This window comes from Onychostruthus taczanowskii, unplaced genomic scaffold (genome assembly GCF_017590055.1).
Source record: "Onychostruthus taczanowskii isolate IOZ18803 unplaced genomic scaffold, ASM1759005v1 scaffold35, whole genome shotgun sequence".
In the NCBI taxonomy this organism is placed as follows: Eukaryota; Metazoa; Chordata; class Aves; order Passeriformes; family Passeridae; genus Onychostruthus; species Onychostruthus taczanowskii.
The window spans coordinates 2329766-2356749 of NW_024500905.1; the positions used below are offsets into that span (position 1 = coordinate 2329766).

The window sequence follows — 26984 nt, forward strand, 5'->3', positions numbered from 1 at the left end:
CTGAAGGTATTTTACACACCTAGGTAAGTACATCAAATACTGTAAAGCATGTTACTCTGACAAAAAAAAAAACCCAAACAAACAAGAAGAAGAAGACAGCATCATTTTGTAAGGTTTGTGTCTAAGAAAGAGAGAATCTATTTGATATGAAGTAATGGTATTTCCATGTTCCCCATCAGTCCAACGCCAGAGGATCCTGGAAATTACTCAAAGCCAAGTTGGATGGGTATTGAGCAACATGGTGTAGTGGAAGGTATCTCTGCTCATGGCAAGGGGCTGGAATTAGATGGTCTCTAAAGCCCCTTCCAACCCAACTCACTCTATGATCTTGCATTCAGCCTTCTGACATCACAATCCAGCCTGAATTTGCTGCGACACCTGTGTCCTACCTGGAAATCTCACTGGTAAGGGACAACTTCCTAGTAAAGCTACTTTGAGAGAGTAGGGCCCCAGTGTATACTCTAGGCTGACAAAACCCACAAATTGATATGATGTAACCCCCTTTGCAGAACAAGTTAAGCCAAGTGGAATTGTACACCCCATCAGCCTAGATATTGCACACCAGGATTGCAGAGCCCAGCTGATGTGATACCAGAGCTGACATCTCATTCAGCCTCTGGCCCCTTAGGAAAGAACACAGGACTAGTTCCAGGAAGTTCCTTAGGTACCAAGCTGCCAGAGAGGAACCTACAGTGCTGAAATAGGCACCAGATTTGTCAATACTGTTCATGGAAAAGGCCAAGTACTTTTGACTGGAGTCCCAAAGATCCAGCATTGACTGGTCCTTAAATGCTGTCTTCTTTTGGGGTTGAGTTTTCCCTGAGCTAACTACAGGGTCCTGTGCACACCTTGTTTTAGCCTTGTAGTATGTATCAAGTGTCTACCAGGGTTCACTCTTCTCCACTGCAGGTATTTTGTTTTCCATTACCTAAATTACTTCAGGGAAGCTACACAGTATTTTACTGAATTTTGGATGCACTTTGGATAGTAATTTTAGTCTGAATGGGTAAGTATAATTTTCCCTGAACAAATGAAAATGGACCACAGTACCTGTTTCTATAGCTGAGTACTTAGTTAATAATTTCTGAGAGCAGGGATGAACTGGGCTGTTTTTAGACTTACATATCCAAATGGTTGATTTTTATTGTTTGAACAATTCTGAATATCCATTTTAAAAAGTTCTTTTATTTTAAGCATATCTGACATTAGTTAAAAAATCTCTCATATTAGAGATATCCCATTAAGTACATCCAGGCTTAAATATATCACATCTCCTTAATGAAAAAGTAATCAAAGAGGATCCTGTTTTTTGAATTATGTTGTTTCAGATTTAGATTTTACTTGCACTGCTTTGAATAATCTTGAAAATTAATGGAGGCTGGAGAAGTTTACATAGAAGAGCCACCACATATCTCCCTCAGTACCTGTTACTTGCTATGCTTGGAGTCAGGATACTTTTGGCTTAGGCATAGTTCTTACACTACTGCAAGTTTCTTCATAAAAGATGCAAAGTAAATGAGCCGAGAGAAAAGCAGGTGGCCTCCGCATTTTTAAATGGTAATAGTTTATAAAATATCTTTCAATGCCACTGAGCTGCACTGGCAATCAGTGCTCACTGTTGGAACAGTTGTAGTGCTGGAGGTCATGTTCATGTTCATGGCCCATGGTCAGATCTAAGAAAAGGAGTGTCTGGTTCTCCTTTGAGTGCTCCCCATCTGTTGAGCCCTTTGACATATTCTGACCTCTCCTGCAGGGTCATAGTTCTGAGAAATGGTGATCATCCAGACAAAAGAATATTCCCAGACAAGAGAACTAAAGCTCCAAAAATTATCAGAAACTTTGTTCTTGTTTTCCTTTGATTGTCTGAAAAGAAAACCTTCATTCATCAGAAGGAAGCAAATAAATATGAGTTGTGACTGAGAACAGTGATCTTTGCATTTCTAGTACAATAATTTTTCTTTGCCAACTCTAACAGCTTTTTGTGTGGATGTTTTCTGCACCAGGACAAACTTTACCTAGTACCAAGCATCTCCTCTATAACTGGGATGAAGGTGAACTTGAAACAGTACAAAGTCTTCTCTACAGATAAAAAACTGTGACATTTAATAATGACATCACATTTCCACTAACTGTAGAAGGAACCTGTGGGAAATCTAACCCAGCTACTTCTCAGTCTGCAGAAGACATTGACAGTACAATATCGGTAGTGGCTGCTTTCCATCTCTGCTTAAGAAAGATCTACTCCAGCAAATGCTGATCAAGCATCTGTGGAGCATATTTCCAAATCTAGTAGTATCAAAACTAAAGAAAAGACATGAAAGGGAGGTAACTGTTTCCTTGGGAAAAAGCATATGTTTACACTGATCAATATTCATGCTGCGTTCTAACAGGATTAGCACAATGGAGTTTTCTGGGACAAGTTACTTATTAAATATTGCAAGGTGTTGAAACACAGGAGAATAGATGACACTGGATCTCAGTGTGACTCAACATATAATGGGAATAAACAATGTAAAAGGAGTCAAGCTTCACTATTACGAAATGAAAATGCAGTGAAACTGTTGTATTTCAGAACAGATACAATTAAGTAGAAATTCATTACACTCAAATTTCTGATAAATATATTTGACTCATAGTATTTGCCAGTAAACTGTGATATGAATACCAGACTGACTCAATGTTTCTAGACTAATGCCAGTGCATGCCCTTTAATACAGATTAGGTTATATGTCATTGCATCACTCATGTTGCATTATATTTAATCAGTTCCCATGTAGTGCAATATCCTATACAGAATGGAATTGTGAGTGCAATCTCAAGTCATTCTTCAATTGTGCAAAGATACAGAAAGATTTCTACAAGAATAATTCTGTGAACTGAAATCGTTTCTGTATGTCTCTGACTCTGCATTTTACTTCTGTTCACAAATTGGTTTGCTGATTTTATTTAAGGAATGAGAGCAAGGACTGCACATGTTAAGACAATGTTATAATGGATAGGTCTATATCAATATGCCTATTTCTGTACCTATACCTATATATATGACTAGGTTAATAGCAACAGAGTCACAATCCAGTCAGTTTTATATGTTTTCTTGGAAAACAGATACTATATTCATCATTTACTCCATTATATGCTCCAGCTAACAACCTCTCCAGACAGATAATTGAAAAGAAATCACATGGAAGAATTTTCTTTTTGTGGATGTAAATGGAAAGTTCAGAAGGCCTGAGACAGCGAAAACCCCAAAAGATGGGATTGTTCTGCTGTGTGTGGTACCTTCCTGAATTTGGTGCTAAAACACTACTATGTAGAAAATTCCATTAAAATTAATGTAATCATGGACCGTGTCTTTTATACCTTGTGTACAGATAAGAAACTCTCTTTTGTAATTTGAAACTTCTTTCCTGAAAGCCTGATCTGCCTCCTCCAGCTGCCATAATTGTTCTGAATACCTGATAAAGATCCATGGTGAAATATCAGTCTCATTGAAGTCTGCAGAGAAATTTGTGCTGACACAAGTAGAAATGGGGCTCTCATTTGCATCCTGCCACAGTATCATGTTTGCCAGTAATTTCCTTCTCTCTGAGGAGTGGCACCAAGAACACTAATATCAATCCTAAACCTACAATCCAATTTCTAATGGAGGAAATGGCTATTTGGGGAGGAACAATGTGGAAGTATAACATGAAAACATAAATTTCTAAATCTTTTTCTAGAACAACTTGTTCTGGTGTAAAAAAATTGCCTTTGTTCAAGGAAGAATTTACCAATCTTGAATCTTGCCTCAATTTTGTTTCCTGTCAAACTTTGTTAAAGGCACACAAGCACACAAATACACATATATTCACTACACTTATATAAATATATAGCCAATATATGATTTATATATTTTTATTTCTAATTTTCTTCAGCTTACATATACATTGATAAATAGGTAATATGAAACGTTCTGCTGCTTACATCAAAAAAGCTTTGACAATATGGATATTCATATAGCACTTAACCAAAGTCAACTAAAACTATGTGATAAGAATTTGATTTTATATGTATTAATGATTATCCTCAGGCCAATGCAATAGAAGTGTATGAATTAAAGGGTGATTTATTATAATGTTAATAATTCACGGATTATATCAACACATATTTCAAAATGATTTTTAAGAGTTACTTTGCTAGCCTAGGAATTTAAATGCTAGTCTGTATTTTAATTATCTTTTTATATTTCAATCTGTCATGTTAATTAAAACTATAAAATTAGTGTAATATAAAAAGAAATCAGAGTCAAATGATCTATTAAAAATCTGATGCTCAGAGAGATCAAAGAATAAAATGTAAAGATATTCTCTTTTCTTAAATAAGGGGAGAAGAGTGTGCGAGTCATAATTGTGCTGTGTGTTGCGTTTATTGCTACTTATAATTTAGTTGGAAATTCAAATATAACACAGTCTGCTCTTGCTTTAGGGCCTAATTGCCTTTTAAAATGCATGTGCCAAATTCTCATAAGGTGTAAACTGGAATGACTCCAACAGACCTAAAGCAGTTGGAATGAAATCAGTGTGCATTTGATCTTGAACTGGCTTTGATGGAACAGATCATAGATTTTTGTCAGTTAAGAACATGGTTCAAAACACACTGTTTCTTTCTCCACTTAAAAAAGGCACAGACCCTTTCTGCATCTGGTGTGGTTGTGATCCAATCAGTGCTAAAGACAACTGATCTGCTCCTTTCTGAAGCTGTCCCTAGCTGAACAGGTATCCAAGTACTGCCTTCCAGTCACGGCAAGGACAACTGTCAGGAGGGACTCCAGCACCGGCCAGGACATCCCACACTGACTCTCAGAGAGGCAGCATTTCCTTGTTTGAAGAATGCTGTCACCAAATCACAACTCTCCAAACTATCTTAAAACTGTTACAATTTCTTTCTCAGTATTTAAATGCTACAGCAAGATGGAGCAATAAACAGTGGATCATATACATAATATTTCCTAGGCTGGGGCTCCCAAGTGTCATTTACACTTCTGATGCTGGTTTTGGTTTTATGCCAGTAGTGTCAGTATCATCAGAAAAGGTAGGAAATAATAATCATTAATAGCAGGAACTGCCTGAAGTGTACTGCAGCACCATGCAGTATGATCAAACGGAAACAATGAAAAATGTGTTAGCTGTTTAGTCATTTCAGTGTAATAGGCAAAGAACACAAATTGTGTAGATTCAGGTTTGGAGATTGCTGCTCGTTCCTGAGTGGTTCAGTGAGGCAACAGCAATGAATTACTGGAGGAATTACATCTACTCCTCCTTGGAAATTCAAATAAACAACTTCAAGGGAAGAATTTGGTTCTACTGTGCTTGAGAACCCATTAGATATAAATGTAATGTGGTCTGAATTCCTTACCCATCATCCTAAGCAAGTGAAAAAAATTGACCCATGTAGGTACCAAAAGTTCTCACTGCACTGAAATTATGCAGTCTACAAACAGGATGAACTTCCACTAACAAAAAAAAAGGAAATTATTTCTGCATACTTGCTACTGCAGCACACACAGAATGTGTAAGACTTAAATTAAAATCCTGCCCCAGGATCTACAGATATGTAGCACGCTTCACCCTAGTTTAATTAAGTGTAATGTCACTATCTGTATTGATCGCAAAACACAAAAAGCACTTCCAATAACTCTTTTTGATGTTCTAAACTAGCTCCTAATGAATATTGCTGGATAATAAATTACAAGTACCAGAAAGCATTTATAAGCTACAAGCCAAAACCAAACTTCAACACTCATTAAGAGTAACACAGCAGCACTGACAAGGTTTCTTGGGTACCAACCTAGAACATTTATTGCTTCTGCTTGCAAGCATATCTGAATGTTTTCAGTTTCCTTTTATCTTTTTCCTACCCCACCATCTCCCCTTATTCCCCTTTATCCCACAGATGCTGAACAGTTTCAGTGTCAAGGTTGCTCTGTGCAATTTGCATTAACATTTCCAGAATGCACAAGCTATACAATAAGCAATGCAAGCAGCTCTGATTTAGTAAGGCATTTGCTCTGTTGTTTTTCTCTCTCCCTCTTTTTTTTTTTTTTTTTTTTTCCTGATCTTCATCTTATTATTCTTGATAAGATGGTAAAAAGGGCAGTTTGGAGGATGTCAGGCTGACACATCCATATGGGCGAGTTCTTTGTTACTTGCTTTGGTGTCATCAAAGGGATGGCATCAAAGGCAGCGAGAGCTCCAGAACACCAGGGCCCTTGCTTTGGGGATGTAAAGGTTACAAGTTGTTAGCTCATACACTAAGCATCTTCTCTGCTTGGGTTTGTTCTTTTTTAGTAAACCTAAACTGTGCATGCCAAAACTAGGGTAGAAAACTTGTCGTTGTTTCCAACTGATTAACTAGGTAAACTTCTGTTAGTGTTTTTACCAACTTATTTCAAGACAACTGGTGCACTTCCCTCTGTCAGGACACTGAATGCAGCTCTATATTAAAGCAAAGCTGGGAAACCACAGTCCTCAGGTATCAACAAAAACTGTCTTGCAGCAACAGAATTTACAGTGCCATGGGCCATTTGCTGGGCTGGTGACAGATATTTCTCACTGACAAACACCACGTCTTGAACACAGTGACACAGTCTGATCTGCATGATGCACACATTAAATGAAGAAACCAAAATTGCAATTTATATGAAGAAGCTGAATTCACAACTTAGGTGTTAGATTGTGCGTGGCTGTGAAATTATCTAGGGGATCACAAGTCATTTAGCAGTGACAGTTCTTGAAACTTTAGCTGATGGAGGTGACACAAACCAATTTTCACCAGGACCAGCTCTGCTAAACCCTGCTGTACAAGAACTGTAAAACTGGTATTGAAGTGACATTGGAATGTGTGGATAGTTTGAGACCACTAGATGATACTCTATATTTATTTTAGTTCTGCCTGTCAGTTGCCAGCATTTTTACCTTTGCCTTAGGGGTTTTTAAATGTATGCAGATTAACCTTTAGGAAATATTTTAGTATTTCATGTTAATGTTCCAAGATTGTTGAAGTAAGTTCCATGATTCCCCTACTCTCTGAAAAAGGTTTTGGACTATGGCTGCAGCACTTTCATGTTTTCTACCAGCTTACACTATAGTTAAAAGTACAGAATCTCTTTTCAATGCTAGTCTTAATATGCCTACATCAGAACAAAATGAAAGGCTGTACAGGACCCCAAGAGCAAATGCTTCCAGTTTTAAAAAATGTAGATGACCAGAGATCTCAGTCCCACGACTCAGAGTCAGTGGGGAAAAGAACACCTAGTTCCCATTAACCTTTGAAAACCTCTTTGCAGCAAGAAAGAGCAAATGGAGGGAGAAGTATAAAGAAAAAACAAAAACCAACTAACTCATAATGGATCATGCCTGGTAATTTAGGACTTTATTTTCACATATACAGTGGCTTCTTGACCACTTTTGAAGTGTAGAGGGATTTCAACACAAATCATGGTAAGATTCACATAATACATCTCTTACGTACTGTATCTGCAATTTTGCACTTCTGTATTAGAGTATATTGTACTCTTAAAGGCACTTTTGCCTGAGAAATCACTATAATAATGCCAAGATCAAGCTAAAAACTTTGTAGATATATTTATTTGTTTTCAAGATTATTTTAAAATAACCATGTGTGTCAGAAAACATTATTGTGTTTGTATGTAGATTGCAAATTATTTGGGGTGACTTCATTGCTTGATTTTGAAGAAAAGAGGTTATTTGGGACCATCCTGCTCTGTAGTCAAATAATTGTAATACAACAGCCTTTTGTTGCTCTTTTACTAAAACACCCAATTTAAATTGCTGAAAAATAGCAATTTACTAAGTATCACTTGAACCTTTGCTTATCCGTGGAATGTTCCTGAGTTTAAAATTAAAATTAAAGCTTTATATATATGTGCATGTGTGGGTGTCTGTGCATATATGTATGCATATATATTTACATGTGGATATATATCCAGTTGGAGAGATTTTGTAGGTAGGTCTGATTCAAATAGTTTTAAATTATTATTGGCTTTCTTCCTCACATTTCACTGAGACATTAATTTCTAAAATAAAATAGTTTCAGGCACTGCTTTGAAGTGCAACTAATCAGAAAATATTAGGTCTGCACTCAGATGTAGTTGCCTCTAAAACTGTTAAGAGTCCCACCCTTTAGATTTTTAAAAAAATCTTTTTTCCATTCACTCTAATTCACTGCTCTATTAGAACAGGCATTCTACACATCCTGTATAATGACATATGTCTAGAAATAATGCACATGAGAGTGAGTCTTGGATTCGGTCAGACTGATAAATATCTGCAGTTATTTTGAATTTATAATGAAGAATTTGACTTAATAGTGTTGTACAAGTTCATGCAGAGCAACTTGCTGATAATCAAACAGCCGAAACATGCTTCTTTCTTGGTGGGAGTTCTGTCATATATGCTTTAAGAGAAAATTAAATCTGATTTCACAAATAGAAGATTTCACTCAGAATTCATTATTTTGAGAGTTAGAAAGTCTCAAGCACTTCAATGTTTTCCAAACGTTTCAGAGGAACATGCACCCAAAAAACACTTTCAATATGTTTTACTTCTGTGACCATAGTCTTTGGTTAAGAACAAGTACCAGTCATGATCATCAGGTTTGCAAGAATGCTGCATGTAGAGATGTCTAACCTTGGCTGTAAAAGCAGATCAGATTCAGCCTGGAAGGTCAGAACGGGCTAAACAGACCTGTCTTATATGCCACTGCTTTGGAATCAAAACAATTAGTTTAACTGCTTTAACAAAATCTCAGTTCTTTCAAGATAATCACTTAATAGTATTGCCAAACCAGGCAGTGAGGATGTAACAACTAAGCTAAAATTCAGTGGTTCAATCATGAGTTTTATCAGATGTTTGAACCAGAACAGTAATAAAGGCATTAGTAAGACTTTTTTTCAGCAAGAGAAAAACCCTAAAAGCTCCATTTCAAGCTCTTGCTGTTGTGTACTTCAAAGATCAGATAGACATTTCTAAGATGGATTTTAATTTTATGAAACATTGCTTTAGTAAAGATCTTATAAAATCTTACTTTAACAATGTCTGAATTATGGGCTAAGTTATGTTTCTCCAGAGTGCCTTTTAACTGAGCCACACAAACAAAACACAGATTTCTCAGGTAAACTAGAAAAAAAAAACATGTGGATGGGAAAAAAAAAATTCATATGTATAATCACTGCTCAAAAATTAATACAGGGGAGCATGAGAACTACAATGGCAACTCTCCCCCACTTCAAAACTGAATAAAATCAAAAATTCCCTTTCCATTGTCTATACATTTTCTATGTAATACTAGGCTGAATTGCCTTGCATGCCTCTGAACATCAAACAATCCCTCAGCACAATGAGAAGATGCCTCACATCAATGATCTCACGTTTTTAAAGGCTTCAGTTTTTTAAGCTTATTTTAAAAGTTAATAAAAACTGGAAGGATTTCATAAAACTGCACTAGCCTAATGAGAAATAGAAGTGATTGGCTGGTGTGAAACAAATGGAGGAGTTGATTATGTATACGTAGAACAAAACATAGTAAAAAAATAAATACCTTGCAGGTATTACCAGCAAAGAAAGACTGGAATGACTTAATTTGGAGCACAGGCTTGTAAGAATAAAGGTTAAATATTTCCAGTGAAAAAGGTAGGCCCAGCACAAGGAGAAGGCAAGAACACTTCAAAGGTCTTGATCAGGAAGATGATATACATCACAGAACAGTTTCCAAGGCAGTGACTTCAGTCTTACAATTTGGGCCATTTAGCTGCCCAGGGAGGTGGAGTCACTGACTCTGGAGGTGTTTAAGAAAATAATGCATGTGGCACTCAGTGCCATGGTTTAGTTTATAAGGTGGTGTTAGGTCATAGGTGGGACTTGATGATCTCAAAGGTCTTTTCCAACCCCACTGACTGTGATTCTGTGATCTAATCATAAAATGAAAGAGTGAAGCTAACCTGGATGTATTAGAATTTCCTTCCAGGAAAAGCCCAAACTTTTGTTTAAATTATTTCCTTTAATGGCCAGAAAGCAATTGGGTTGGCAGGTTTTAGTAGGGTTATTACAACTGACAGGAGATTGGACATGCAAACATGAACGTGATGAAGAACTCCACAAGCAGGGGCTTTGAGGCATGATTCACTTCACATGCACTTAGTATTGGCAACACTCGGTGTGTGACATCCCTCTGTGTTATGTTCCTGTTTGTTACATTATTTGAAAGTTGCACTAATGGCAAGACAGATATTGATAACCAAAGAAAAGGAGTAAGTAAAGGAAGAGAGACAGAATAAAATTAAATAAAGCTTTCCAAATAGAAGTGCTGAGAGTAAAAAAATAAGACAAGAAAGGAAAACCTGCTTGCAAATAGGGTAGTGTCTGAAGTTAGCATACAAAATGGTTTCAATTTTTTTGGCTTGGTTTGGTTTGGTCTGGTTGGTTGTTGTTTTTATGGTTATTTTTTGGGGGGGAGGATTTTGGGTTTTTTTGTAGATGTTGGCTGGAAAGACCAGGTGGCAAAATTCAATTGAGAGTTAGCAAGGACACTGAAAGTTGTCAGTGCAATACCCACCTAAATTGCAGAGGACTGTACACATTTCATAGCTTAAAACAGACCATATCTTTGCAAAAAGGGTAGCACCATGAATTTGCACACATGTTACATGGATTTCATGGCATGTTATCAGCTAAGTGAGCTAAAAAAAGCAGATTTTCAGTTCTAAAAACTTAAAAGCCACATTTCATAAAAGGCTTTTAATCAATATTTAGAGGTACTCATGTAAACACAGGTGCCAGCTTTTTTTCACAAGATCTATGGTGCATCAGTTATAGAGTCTCCACCACTCCTCAGAAACCTAAATTTTCTTTTAAGCCTGGGCCGTTATAACTAGAGTCACTGCCAAATCCAGGTCTCATGAATGCACAATACTTTTCACTTTTGGTTAGTCACAATCACTTCAAGCCAACATTCCTCTTTTGATGTTGTGCTTGTTTTTGCAATGCACTTTTCCCCCACGGTGAATGTAGTAGATAGCGTAACTAAGCTTTTTGCAGGACTGCACTCCACGGTCAGCCTTCAGGGATGCTAAGTTCTTATAAGTGTAAGGAAACAGTAATTAAAAGTGATTAGGACAAGAAGACTCCATACTATGAAATGTGGACTCAATTGTCCTTGACACTGGCAGAACAAGGCAGCAGGTTTTGGTTTTGATTACAGCTTTACTTGGGATTTTAATAAACATGAGCCAGTATTCAAACTTTTAATATCCTGCTGCTTAACTATTTCCAAAAAGCAATCCAGTTCTTTTAAACAGTCCTTGTTTAAAAATTTTAATTTGTTTGGCTCTGTCTCTCCTTAGAGAAGTTGTAGCCTCATGGTAACTTTTTTATAAGTTCACTTCCAGAATCACAGCAATTGTTTTTTTTTCAACTAAGTGTTTCCGCATGTGCCAAAAGTGTCAGGTTGACAGCTTTCCTGTTTTATCTGGTTCCCACAGTAAGCATGAGAGACAAACACAGGAATGTGTCTAGTGCTGACTAGGCCCATCAAGGATACAATGATACTTACAGCTCTTCCAGGAAGCGGAGATTGTGCACAGGGTTTGAGGGCAGCTTAGTAATGTTGTTCATACTGAGATCACTGTAGGGGAAAACAGACAGAGACTTAATATGGCATGCCACAACTGTGGCATCCAGCTGTTCATTCCACACATTTTTAAGTACTGCATTAATAAAAATTAGTTCCTCTGCCAGAATTGATGAATCATTATCTACTTAGTACATTAAACATTCCTTTTTCATATGAACACAGATTTGTCAAACCAATACAGGCTGTAGCATGTTCCTCATTTCCAGAGATTTTGGAATGTTTTATCACGCTCTATAAATCAGCTAGAACACTAAATAACACTTTTAGTCAACATAATTTTAATAAACCACTGTACTGTATTAAAATGTACTTGGAGTAGTAAAGGAAAATTACTATGATTTTTGTTGTTTTTGCAGCACTGTAGTACACTTGGTTTACTAAAGTAGACAGGCAAAAGCAAACAGATACAAAGTATCTGCATCATCCTTAAAATTTCATGAATATGGAAATGCTTTGCTTTTGCCATACAGCCTGTTGCATGGTCATACTGATCTGCCTTGCCTCACACAGGCACATCAGGTGTCCCCAAAACCCAACTTGACTTATAGAAATGACATATTTTCAAATAATAAACATTCCCTTTTTGAGTGCTCTTTTGTTACAGGTACTCAAATTGCATTAAATAAGTGAAATGAACCATAAAACAAGGGTGTAATGTGATCCTGCTCTGTAACACACTTCCTGGTGGGGTTCCATGGTAGTTCCTGGTACAGGAAACTATCAGCAATATCAGCTCTGTCAGAGCTCATTCAAGTTATGTTTTAGACTAAATTTCATATAATACCCTTTTATTCTTAACTTGTCTTTTCATTGTTTTCCACTGTCTTCCCCATGCCCTACAGTACCATTATAATTGCTTTTCATTGAGGGCCAATGTAAACAAATTGCATAATAAAATTCTGTGTGGAAGATACAACTTACACAACTGTGTCAAAATTTCTGTAGATTCTTCAAATAGAATTAGGAGTGACCTGCATATTTTATGCAAGCAATATACAGTAATTTAAAACTCCCCACTATTTAAACATATCTATGCATTTGTAGCAGTGCTTATAGTTTCCAGCTACTTTGGGTACTATTTAGACAACTTTATTTCTTCCAGCTGTTGGGCGCTTACAAGGTAAATAAGTTATCTGTACTTTGGTGGGTAGGCATCCTATTCCTACTCCATCTAGTTCTTATTACTCACAGTCTGTTTCACATTACAGAATATATGCTTTTAGTCAGCATAGTTAATTTAGATGTTTGATCTTTTGGTGAATTTTAAAATGTATAATTTAAAAACATACTTCACATAGAGATTTTAAAATAAAGGAAATGTGCTAATACTTTACAGCAATTATCAAATCAATATTGAGTAAGGTTTCTGCATTTACTTCAAAATCTAAGTATAATTTGAGAAATGTGTACTTATTAAATTCATTTTTTATTGTAACACTTTATCACCTAATTCTTTCATAACTGTGTAGCAGGTTATTGCCCTTTCACTTTGATAAAGGCTCAAAGGATTTATTCTGGCAAAGGAACAAAAACATGGATTTATTTGGCAAAAGTAAAACTCATCCAGGTAGTGAATTATATACTACTGAATATTAAGATAAACCCAGTATTTTAACAAGATCATTTTGATTATGATATTTTCAACACGTCATAATGGGTTTTTGAAAATATGCCAAATCACATTTTAGACTTAAAAAGCCAGCCCTGGTGGAAGATGGGAATGATTTGTCTTCAGACACACACGTATTTAGGGCATTCTCAAAACCCAGCATTTAGCAGTGCTCTGGCTGATGAGACAAACCTGAAGTCTGCTTTTCTAGCATATTAACTTCTATTACTAACAGGCAATACTTGTGTGCTTGTATCACCCAGAGGACCCCACGACGAACCAGTCAGAAGCAGTCTACCCAGAGCCTAATATCTTAAGAGGATTAGAACAAGAGAAGGTGGCTTTCATTATGTGCTTTGATGACCAAGGAGAAAATCAACAATAAGTGCATTTTCCTTAATAAAATCTTTAGACCCCAAGGGTGGATTTGCCAACAGTGAGCTGCTACGACCCATTCTCCTTTTCAGACTCCACTATGTGACGGAGAACCTCTTTTTCCCAGTGTGCACTGCAGCAATTTCTAACTCGTTTTAAACCTACCAGTTAAATAATTTCCTTCTGTTAGATTGGTTATTTTTTTTCCCCACATGATTCTTTTCTTGGAACATAACATACAAAGGTGTTTTTGTGCAACAGAACTACTAAATACTATGCATATTTCACAGAATCATGGAATGGTTTGGGTTGGAAAAGTCCCTTCAGGTCATCCAGTCCAATCTTCAACCAAGCACTGCCGTGTCACTAAACCATCACTAAACCATGTCCCTAAGTGCCACATCTATGTATCTTTTAAATATTTCCAGGGATGGTGGAGGTAACAGGAATTATTCCCCAAGCTTGCTCAATAATCTCTTTTTAAAGTAGCTGTTAAGACACCAGTAACTAATACACAGGACATTACAGTCTACGTTGGCAATGTGCTATTCTTGTAGCTGTAATGGGCAGCTGTAATGGTTTAAGAATATAAGGCTGACTATGGTAGTGAGAGGTAATATATTTGATGAGGCTAGCTGACACAGTTGGAAAAACGGAGAAACTTTCAGGCACAGAAATCAAAGCTCTCTACTTCCAGCTGTACCAGTTGGCTAAATAGGTGACATTATTTCTCCCTAAAAAAATCACACATCCCTTACACTGCCAAAGCAGTAGTTTGTCTGTGCTCACAGTTTTTCGATTCAGAATATTCTTTTGTTTCAGAATCACCATGAATGCATTTAATCAAATTTTTGTTCACTGGAATGACTAGGGGAGAGAAGTGCCATGGCACAAAGTTACTTCTGGGGGGATGTTCAGAGAAGTTCAGAGACAAACAAAAAGAGTTAATGCAATGCAATCAGTCACTGGGTCTCGTGTGAACAATACTGCAAAATTTGGGCTTCTGAACAGAAATTCCTCACAGTGCTCTAGAGACAAATAAAGGAGGTTCTCAGCATTTTGGTTTGCTAGCATTTTGAACCTGCCAAGTAGACAAGGCTAGGATGGGATTTACAGCCATTAGCTAGATCAAGCACAGCTAACAGCCAGAAACAGCTAGGTGGTGAACTCTAGGGTTACATATAATTACTATGAAAACCAGTAACAATTGAAGAGGATATGTCTTATGTCCTGCACATACGATGGTTTCTTTCCTTCAAATGGGTTTTCTAATTTCTCCTTTCAGTTCTGGCCTCAAAAATTAGCAATTTTCTTTCTCTAGGAAAGAGAAGGGCATGAAAGTGGGCTTGCACATCAGCATTTGCAATGTAATGCTTAAAAATATTAAAATCAAGGTACTGGAACTTCACCTATCCTCAGTGGAATGGTTCTGATTTTGTATCAAATTTTGGCAGACTCTTACAAACTACAGTGATGAAAAACTTGGAAGTATTTGAATACTGAAAGCCTTTAAATAACTCATTGCAACAGAACTACACCCATCTCCTGGCACCACAGCACACAGAAATCCCATTGATGACAGCAGGAGCAATATGGTAAGAGTATACCCTAAATTTACAAATGCTCTGAATAGAGAAAGCCACAGCCCCACTTTGGTGAAAACCACCATGAGCTGCCATATTGCACTGAAAAGGTAATGTGCTATTTTGAACAGTGAGATGAATGCATTGTCCCTTCTCTCATCAGCATTCCTGCAGCCTGTTCCAGCTGCTGACTATAAAAGCAAGATACCAGCAAATGAAACTTTCATCTTTTCAAAAGATAAGGAGCTTTGCTTTAGTGACTGCTTTGGCAACATGGCTCACTATAATGATATCTTATTTATACTCTGTACCAATCAATCACTGTGCAGTGTCTCTGGTGACTTGTTAAAGGAATCCTAGCTCTGATTAAATCTTTGAAAACCAGAAAATATTGAAAACTGCACCATGCATCTACCTGCTTTTTTTCTGGGTGAGTGGATGAGTAAATTCTGAGCATTTGCAAAACAGCATCTAAGAAGGCAAATACGACAGGCCTTTGTTCCCTCCAGTTTTATTGTCCATGAACAAACACACTGAAAAAACATCCAGTTACCATCTTAAAAGTGAGTAGTTCACAATAAATTCCAGAAAGCCAGTAAAACAAGTTAAGTGAACTAGTTCTTAACATATAATAGATGAGTCTGCAGGCCACATTACTAAGCTTTTATTAACTGTTATTACAAGAGATGTTTCAGTGACTATTCATCATGGAAGATTGGTTTTTCACATTATATTTATGACTTTTAAAGGAAAACAAAAGTATGCCTAGGGATACATGCTAAACTTCTACTAGGCTAAAAGTCTATTATACTGAATGGTACAAACCTGTCTATCCAATCCAGGTCTAATACAATAATTCAATATTAAAGATAATTAATTTTGTAGCCAATTTATTTAAACAGTTGCATCCTGATTGATTAAAAAAAATCAAGAATTATTATTAATTTTGATTATTCTAAGCTTGCCATATCCAGGATGTATTAACAATTCTTTTTATGGAAGTTTTTGAAAGATAAAGCACTCTCATAAAATGCTGCCAATAGGCTGAATGCAGTCCCTTAGTTGTTACCAGCTGAGAACGGTTTCTACACTAACACAATGTCCTTAATTCATTTAGAGCAAAATTTGACACTAGCTTACATGTAGTAACACAAAATAATGAAAACAGGTGAATCTTACTTCTGCTCTTCCCCTGCTCTGTCTATCCTTTTAACACAGCACTCCTGTTTCTAGTAGTGCAGGATATAGATAATATCCACGGTACGATGGAAGAGCACATTGGCTATTGACTGCATGCCAGCTACTAATGCAAATGCTTCATCCTTTATGGAAAATATCTTCCTATGCTACAGCTACGTTAAGGAGATAGATCTATTTGCCAACACTGCAGTAACAGAAGTTCCTGTTTCTTACAAATAAATTGCTATGGATGTTTTGATTTGAGAATATTAATAAATAAATAGAACAATAATTACCATCATTTTGCAGAAAGGAAACGAAGACACCTAATGCTAAGTGACATGTTCAAAGTCAAATGGATGTTTATACAACAGAGGAAAATTACACTGATGATGAGTTGTCCTGTTTGCATTAGATCACACTGTCCAATCATGGTATTTACACCAATTTACCAAAGTTCAATGCATAAGCTGTCAATAGACTAAGAGAAAAAGACCATGTTTTCATTTTAATGTTCCTAGATTACATTATCTTTCAAAGTCAACATGAAAATTGCTAGTCATGTATTTGCATGTTTAATACACCCATGCAGAGCAGCACAGGGCAGAGTATGAGCATGCATAAATAAGCAGTTTAAATGTTTTCTGACAATTAAACCACAGCAGTTCTTTTCACAAGTAGCTTCAAACTTCATCTGTGATTCTTTGAAGGATGCTATAGCAAACTATGATTAAGATATGAATTTTCACTAAATGATTCGCATTTGAAGAGTACATCTTTGTATTTGGAAAAATCTTCTGGAAGAAGAAGTAGCACATTAGTAGGAAGCAGCAGGAGAGAGAGCCTTTATAGACATTACACAGAGTAGGAAATCTCACAATCGAGGTATTCAAGGTAAATGACAAGTGACACTAGCATGGATATTTCTACCCTCCTGTATATTGATAATGCAAATGTCATTACTAAGTATTTAAAAATCCATTACCCTATGTAATATTTTTTGCAGTAGCAAATTGACAGCAACAGATCCCATGCTACAGATTTACATGGAAGGGGTGTAAGGCTAAAAGAGGATTGATTGCTTGTTACACATTTGTTACAGAAAATTATCGTTACTTGACATTGAAGCTCACTCTTTCCAGAGACCCAACTCCTTTGTATTGAAACATGCCCTGCAACAAGCAAGTGGCCATGTGCAGAGAGCCTGTGTGCCTGCACACCTCACAGAGTTTCATGCCTGTAAATGGACAGTACTCTGTCCCTCTCACACCTTTCCTAGTCACACCAGTGGTGCTTGTTCCAGACATCACAATTGTAAATAGATATCTATGGTAAGGGTCAAGCCTTCAATTTAGGGAAACCTCAAATGTGATCCAGTAAGGTCAGGAGGGCTCTGTCTACATCTCTTCTGCGCTGCTGTGTATCGGCCCATACAATACTGGATCCTGGCAAACCAGGCTGATAGGTCACATCTGGATTCAACACAAAGTAACAAAATGCTTTGGCCAGACTTTTGCACTCCCAGCACCTGCCACTGTGTTCCTCTGATGTCACAGACAGCAAAATTTGACTTATTACTGCAGAAGCTCTGTAACAGAGTGATTTTAAACGCCATGCAGTATTCCTGAACACAGGCAATTCTTCCATATAAACAACCATCAAAGTCTTTCTTATACTGGACTGCAGAACATTTGTAAAGCAAACAGTATGTGCATGATTAATCTTTTCAGGAAACAATTTTGCCATTCAGTTTATCCAAGACTCCAGCAGAGGGAGCAGGTCAGAGCAAACAATTAGGGTCAAAAAAAAGAAAGTAAAGATCAAAGATCAGACCAAACGCACCCAGTGCTGAATTAATCTGACAAGTATCTGACATATCATTTTAGGTAAAAAGATTCTGGCTCTCTGTTTTTTTTTTTTTTTTTTTTAAATTTACTAACAAATTCATGATGCTCACCAGATAAAATTAATTTCCTTTCAAAGCTGTTTCATGGCTGTTCATTTGAGGTTGAAGACTCAGTTTGCTAAGGAATAATTACCAGGGTAATTCACAAAAACATTCCAACATGTCAATCATTTGCTGTACTTAACTCACATATTAAAAACTTAAATAACTAAAGGAGTATTTCATAATACAGAAGCCAGTAGAGGCAGTTAAAAGAGGATTGGATGGAATTCCTCTTCCACCCATGCCCACAGATTGTATTAGCACATTTTTACTTTGTGAGTTACTGCTTGTTTCTGCTGCACTAGTTCAAACAGATCATATGAGTACTGCATACATGATTAATCTTGTTCAAATACTGAAACAATATACAACAGGAAAATAATATCAGTTTTTATTGTAATTTATGAAGACAACTACCGTTTATTACTGTTTAGACTACTACTGTTTATTGTGTTTTTCATTATTTGTTTATCAAGTACTGTTTATCTTACTTTGATAAAGAATAGCAGAGTTAAATGGACAAGAGATATGTGACCAAATCTGGGAAAAATAAACCCTTGGTTTCAGAACATTCTCTGCCACTCCAGATGTTGCTTATTTTTACAACTATTTGTTACATAAATAACAAAAATACATTTTTTTCCTTATTATTATTTTTTTGGGTTTTTTTCTTCTCCTGAATGACTGGACATTGGGGGCCCAATTTTCTTCCATTTCTATAATTTCATCCTTCTGGTTTAAATTAGGCTGTTTCTAAATTATGGTTATTTATATGAGAGGACAACATGTACAAAAAGCACAGCATAGTTTAATTATTGACATGCTACACCTTGTCTACAGCAGAAACTAATTCAAAATATATCTGAGTGTAAATATTCAAAATACGACCCTGAAGTTATAAAGTGCAAATTTCTAAATTAACTATTATGTCTCACCAGTAGTGAATTGGTCTGAATATCTAACCATAAATTATTTACAGCACAGATTATATGTTACACAAGCCAATTTTAAAACTCATCTTCACCAGAAGACCCAAGATAACTACTGTGAGCCTGCGGAGGGTGAAAATTTATCATGATTAGCCTGATTTCATTCATAACAAGATACAGTGTAAGTAATTTATTCTGTGCATCTTAACTTGTCTCAACTCAATTCCACAGCACAGATTTGAAGAATTAAACCCAAAGAGCTTTGAGAGCATCTACTATAAACACATTTCAACAGTGATGGTGTAAGCATGAGTACCTGGAGATCCCTGCACAACAGATCTGTGCATTTAGAGCAGGAAATACATCTCCTGCTCTGCACAGTGCATAGGTCCCCAAGGTACAGATCAGTGAGCTGGGTCCAGAGCTGGAAGATGCATTACCACATCAGGTACCTTCAGAGAGACTAATTATCCCAGGTACAGCAGGATGATGCTGGGGCTGTTCCAATTCCACAACACCGGATCTCTGCACAATGCCACTTTTTGTGACATAATGTAGCAGGTGTTGTAGATATATATACTGGCTATTCCCAAAATGCACATACTCTGGGTGAAATTCTTGTCTAGTAAAGGAGATGGCAAAAATAAAAGTCACTATGAGTCCATGCCTTTAATCTCAACTGATTTTTTTTTTATTTTTGTCAGATGATTTAGCAGTAAAATGCTGGTAAGTTTCTTTGCTACTCTTATCCTACAAGTTTCCATTTTCCTATGCATTGGTGCTGAATCACAGACTCAGAATTATAGAACTGTTTAGGCTGGAAAACACCATTAATATTATCATGTCCAATCATTTTAGCAGAGCACTGTCACTTCTACTTTTACAACTGCTTAGTTGTACCTTGTGCTGTTGAACAGCAATTAAGAGTTCCAGCAAAGAAAATGATGCTGTGCTACATATTACACCTACTAGAGCTCTACTTTTAGAACTTTTTTGATCATTTAGAACTTTTTTTTGATCATTTTTGTGCTGTTGCTTAGCTGAAATAATTATCTGCAGAATCTTCTCTTTATTGCATGGACAACCCAATGGATGTCATATCATCAACATGCTCAGTTTCATTCAATGTTGCTACCAAAATAATTTCTCCTGATCTCTCCCCTAATCCAGAATTGCTCATTCCTTGTAAAGATGCTGTTTAACCAGAGTTGTTAACTGATCTATATTTAAAAAAAATATCCAGCAGGAAAAAAAAAACGGTTTTAATTGAAATCAGTTACTTGAATCACTACCTTGGTGTTTGTGCCTCCAGAGGCGCAAATACAGAGGAGAAACATAAGAAAGGTGAAGCAGAACTGGTTTATTTCACTTGGCAGTTTTGGCTTGGACTAATGCAGGCTAATGTTATACCTAGGACCTAAATATTGTAAACATTCCTCAGATATAGGAAGTTGTGGATTCTTTTTTATATGCACATCTTCCCTTTACATCTGACAGAGCCTGTTTGCTAAAACACAACAGACATTTAGATCTGCCAGCTCCTGGCTGGCTGACAGTCTCTTCCAACACTTCCTACAGAGCTCAGAGGAATGACAAAGCTGTCAGATCTTTCCCTGACTGGCTGAACATCCACATTTCTGCAACAGTAAGTGCCAAGAAATATATAGCTTGATTCTTACAATGATAGTGCACTTAAAACCACTGTATTTCTCAATCAAGTAATGATTTATTTTTTCTTAAGTAATCAAAATTCACTTTCATCACGAGATACCTTCACATGGACTGGTATAGAACAGTCTTAATATACATAAATACCAGATCCTTTATCTTATACTGACATTACTTGTATCTAGTCTCCACACATTTTCTTTGCTTGTAACTGATCAGCTGCCCTTCATATAGGCAGACTACTGAAATACATGAGGTAGCTTTAAACAATTTAAGTCAAGGAGCAGGGCTGAGATGCTCTAAGCCACCCTAACAAGGAAAAATCTCTAGCAGAGAGACTTCATGTTTTGTATTGGGCTGGCACATATTTTTCATGTGCTTATACCAGCATAATCATACTAGAAAGAGCTGCACTCTTTTTAGTACAAAAAACGTGTTCTCTTTTGAGAAATTAATTCCTTTTTCGACTTAAATTAATGGGGTCAAATCTTTACAATTAATATGTTGAGGCAAAATACTTCAGAACTATTTCTACTGAGCTCAGCTGGGCTGTTCAGTGGAGAAGCCAGTATTTAGCAGGAGCAGAGGCAGCACTCTGATCCAAAAAAATGATCCCTGTTTCCTTCCTTTTATTTGCGGAGTTTACATAGTCCACTGTTTGGCAACCTCATTTTGAGGGCAATGACCCACACTTCTTGTGATTGTTACGATGATCAACAGAAGATCTTTTTAGGGCAAGCAACTAACTGCTGCTGTTCAGCCAAATCCTCTGCCCTGTCTCTGATTCAGGCTTCAAACAGGAGTTTTGGATCTTCCTGGAGACAATATCACAAAACATCAGTAGCCAAAACAAACCTTTATCAAATGTAAACTATTGCTGCCAACTGTACTGCACCTGTGTGCACATGTGAAATAGTGTGTCCTTACTGCACCTGCCTGGTTTGCCTATTTTGCTCACAAAATGAACTTTCCAAGGTCTCTTCTTCTATTCAAAATTATAAAAATGTTGAAAACAATCAGTTGCCCTGTTATTTACAAGTCTTAAAACCTCTAATACAGCAAGTCAATGTCAGCACTAGAACAGTGCCTGGGGGTAAACACCTGGCTCCACTGATGCTGGCAGCAACACCCCCAGTGACTCCCATGGATGGAAGACATCATCCCAGGCCTACCAGCTCCCAACAGGCAGCATTTCATAGTTGTGGAAATTATGCAATAGTACACTGGCTTGTCTGAAATAGTGCATGTAGAACTCATAGATTCACAGGGAATTTTTCAATGTATTTTTTCAGACACTTTATGATTTCTAAAATCTGTTGAGCTAAAGGCAAGATGTCCTGTAGGTCACTATGGAGTGGACAGTGTAACATTTTCAGCTGCTACAGCCATTCATTGTTTTCTATTTGGTTGTCATGCCTGATCCAATTTTTTTTTTTGTACTTAACTTTTCATTCCTGCTGTTTTTTCAAAGTGATGAGCTGATTCTGATAATTTTTCCTTTCTCACCCTCGCTTTTCCCAAGTCTTCGCTCAATTTTGCTTTAACATCAAGTTCAAGTTTCCAGTCAGCTCCATTAGAAAACCAGAAGGATTACTCAGAATAATGTACATTGTGATGGAGTGAGAGAGATTGAAATGTTAATGGTGAAAGGCTCAAACAATTGGCCATTTGCAAAAAGCAGTGGGTGTTTTGCTGACAGTGTGCAAGGTAACAGCCCAGGTGCAGCGGGTGTGAGCACCAGGGAATGACCACCACAAATCAACTTTTGTTTAGCAAGAAGCTGGAGTTTGAGCCAGGGAGAGGCTGATAAGCAGCAGATCCTGGGAGGTGGGGTAGTGCTTTTTATCATGTCCTCCTTTATATAACTGGCTCAGGTGTAAACTTCCCTCTGGGCGAGGGATGCTGGGGCATTCACATGTAGGTCTGAAGGTGTTTATCTCCTCTGAAGGGGCATACTTGGCTCAACTACTCTAATGAGAGGCAATTGTTATGTCTTAGTTGTCATAAACCATCAAAGACCCCCGACGCACCCCCAGACTCATTTCTAGGTCCTTCCACCAGAAGACTGCACATGATCCACAGTGTTGCATCCCACAGTGCAGAATTAAGTGCCACCTGCCAGAGGAGGTACCTGGGCATTCCCACTTGAACCTCACAATTTCTTAGTCCATTGAACTTTGTGTTTCATGGGCTTCCTCCTCCCCTGGCAGACCAAGACTGTGACCATCACTTTGATCAGTAGACATCTAAATTGCAACAATCAAGTTTCATTGCGGATCCACACGTGATAATATCTTTCTACTCTTATCCCTTCTTTATCTCTTTCTTCTTCTAACTTCTTCTAAAAATATATTGTAAGCTAGACAAAAAATTCCAGCCAATGCCTTATGAGTGCCTCTTATCCATATCTAGATAAGTTCAAGTTGCCTAAGTTTATTTAAAATTTGCCCAATACCTTATTCTACCTAAATGTTCTAAAGTTTGCAAGTAAAAGTTTGGTACCGAATATCCCGAGAATTTTGTTTTCTCCTGCACATCACTGGGAGTGAATCAAACATTTCCCTTAACCTGTGGAGAGAAGTGGGGCGTTACAGATGGCTCTTTCTGGGTGAAGATGCACCATCCTTTTTTAAGAACTAGAAGTCTTAGACAATCAGGAAGCTCTCCTATAGGCTTCATTTGCTTTGCAATGAACAAGTAACACAGATGAACTCCACAACACCCAACCGCTACATGACATTGGCTTCTTATGACCACTGGTCTCCTCTCTCAAGACAGTACATGCCACACACTGTTACTGCTGCTCTCCTTCCCCAGATGGTGGCAAAATCGATGCCAGCATGAAAATGGTGCAGATAGAAATGAAATATTGGACAGATGTCAAAGCACTCACTTAGCAGAAGCAGGTCTTCTGCTGAGATGTATTGTCCTGTTTTCCACATTCTGCAAAATCCAGTCAGCCTTGCTTTCCCTTCATGAGGAGTTTGGAGTTGGTGGGATGCACAATGATGTTCTTCACACCACACACTGGGTATGAAGAGACTACAGCAGCTCACATCCTGGCTTTGTTCTCCTGTCCCATGTGGGGAGTGATGTCAAGATTAGAGGTGAAGGATGCCCTCTCAGTCATGGCCTTGGCATTTCAATCTCAACTTTCACATACTTGTGACAGGCTGGAAGACAGCACCACACGGTTTTACATGCATAAATACTGTTGCTATTAAAAGGAACACAGAGGGGATTTTGTGGGCATTTGTTCTGACTGAAAACCACAAATCTCCCAGGAACTTCAGGAATAAAGCCCCAGTATATCCTTGCATAATCCACCAGAGATCCCTTTTTCCAGAACTGTGCAGCAGGTTCTGCCACTTTTTCATTTGTACAATTTTATTAAGCTCTTCAGAATTTTCAACTTGAATCCTGCTGATTCTGAACAGCATGGGCAAAAGCAAGGACTTCAAGCCATCCTGATCTTAAATTAAAGCGCCTTTAACTAAAAAACCCCATGATCATCTAAGGTTCATAATAATTTTTGCCTAACTCAATGCCATGATGGATATTTTTAAATAAAAACATATGGTTTGAAAATGAGTTTTTAAATAACCAAAGAAAAGAAATAACAGGTTTTAGAATGTCTGTGGAATACAGAACATTACTTCAAAAAATTAAACTCAGGTGATTTGTCTTGTCACATGTATAATGTATGAAGTTCCTTTTCTTTGAAAGCCACTTTTAGAGAAGGATATGGTTGCATGGCTAACAAATGCTATAGGGCAGAGAGACTTTCTTGGGCAATTTTTCAATTCACTAGAATTTTTGAACTCGTATTTCACCATTTCCAGCTCCCATATTAAAAATCTATTAGCAGAAAGCCCATTGAAAAACTGATCATGAGCACAAGAGACTTTTTCTGGAAACACTTCTATTCAGTTCTCATGCCTGAACAAAAGCAGATTGGCACATTCAGTTACATACAAACGCCTTTCAAAGGGGCCACCCCCCCTTTCCCATAGCCACGCGTTTCAGGGCTCTATATGCTGAGGGAAGCCAGTGAAAGGTTTCAAGGGGTGGCGAGACCAAGGGCTTCCACCGAGATCCTTCAAAGTCCTCGTTCTCTATAGTGGGAGGATTTCCCTCTAAATCCCTTTCAATAGCATATTGATGGCCTTGAAAACTTAAATGGCATTTGTCAACCATCAGTAAATCTTGAAAACTGTTTCTGCAAATAGCCCAACTCCGAGTCTCAGATTTTCTCATTAATCTGTACGTAAGGCCACTGAAGACTTTTTCAGAGCCTAGATAATGCCTGGATTAAAAGGTCCATTCAGAAGGGAAAACTTTAGCATTCACCTTGTGTACATAGCCATTTCACCAGTGGTATTCATGTGTTGTTATTTCAACTCTGCATTTGTCCTGCAAACAAGACATTTTTGCCACAAAGACTTGGTAGAGACATTCTTCAGTGAATTACTGAAACCTAGCCCCCACTATTTGTCATGGTTTGTTATTTTTATCAAGTGTAATCAGTTCAAACAGAAACCGTAGACTGACAACTTTACAGTTATGTTACTATTTTAAGACTGGAAGGTATGTTTCTTCTAATTCAACAAAGAAACTGATTAAAGCAAAACCTGATTGCTTCATCTAATGAAACAGTCCAAAATTTCCCTTAAGCAGATGTCAGAAGTTTTTTGTCTGTTGTATATTTAAAGTATAGACAAGAAATTGATATTAATCCTTATTAAACATTCATAATTTATTATATTTTATAAAAAACTTTATATACTTAAAAGTATACTTCAAAGGTTTAATAATTTCTAACATGTTACATAGAGCTTTGTGTTTATTTTAGGACAATACAATTTGAATGTAACTTTTTCCAAATAAAGCTAATGTACAGGCTTTAATCCCTCAAAACCTGTGCTCTTTGCACACACAAACATTTTTTAGGCTTCTCTTAAATCCCAGGTAAATTTTTTTTTTTTGGCATTTTGTATCCAATACCTTAAACCAGAGCCAAGGAATGAGCTACTTTGACAGGCATAAGGCATTTATTATTATTATTATTATTATTATTATTATTATTATTATTATTATTATTATTATTATTATTGAAATAGTACAGTCAAAAGGTTTAGGCACGAAAGAAAAGAAGAAAAACAGAACCACATCACACACTGGAGACCCTAGGCAAAGTTTGAGATGCCAGTAATGCAATGCTAGTCAAAATTATTTATATTAAAAGAAAAAAAATTCAGGCCCTGGTCAAATATCCCCCAATCCAGACAGATCACATTGTTTGAACAAAAAGACCTTTCCACCATTTTAGAAAATTTACTGTGAATGTCAAGGTCAAATAGCCTGGGGATCACTGGAAAACCCTCACCAGGATACACAAAGATTATCCTTCCCACTAGTGCTTTTGGAAAGGAGAAGCTTAGTCAAGTCCTTCCTTCCTTCCTTCCTTCCTTCCTTCCTTCCTTCCTTCCTTNNNNTCCCTCCTTCCCTCCCTCCCTCCCTCCCTGAATGTCCCACACTTTTTTTACTATCAAAGGAGGAAACCTCGTAATTTAAATTTGAAAACTTTCTGCAGCTTGGATGGCATAACAGATCATCCACACTCAGCCCAGCTCACTGTAAACCTCATATGAAGCCTTTCACACAAATTGAAAAAGTTGTTTTCTACTCCAAATCTTCCCCTTCACACAGGTTACTGTGTTAACAATACTGTAATTCTCTGTGTGTCTTTAAAATTTCAGGGGGAACCATGCCATGGCTCTGGGCTGACTAAAAGTAAACTAAACTGCCAGATTGTCTTAGCTGTGGTTCATCACTTGAGATCACTTGCCTGGCTCCCAACCAATGCTGTTTGCACAGTAGAGGATGCACTTCCTGTAGAGCCCATACCATATACATCCCTATGGAGACACCCCAAATAACCTGGAGTGTCTTAAATGCCATAAGGCAGGTATGGGTGACCAACTGAATTAGAATGTATCCACAGT

General features: G+C 37.2%; 1 protein-coding gene across 1 annotated transcript in view; it reads right to left on the bottom strand.

Moving 5' to 3' along the window:
* Positions 1 to 26984, bottom strand: part of LGR5 (leucine rich repeat containing G protein-coupled receptor 5) — an 87643-nt gene that overhangs the window by 37503 nt on the left and 23156 nt on the right. The window contains exon 2 of the mRNA XM_041411275.1: positions 11608 to 11679. Within this exon, the coding sequence (XP_041267209.1) occupies positions 11608 to 11679 (72 nt within the window). The remainder of the gene's footprint in view (positions 1 to 11607; positions 11680 to 26984) is intronic.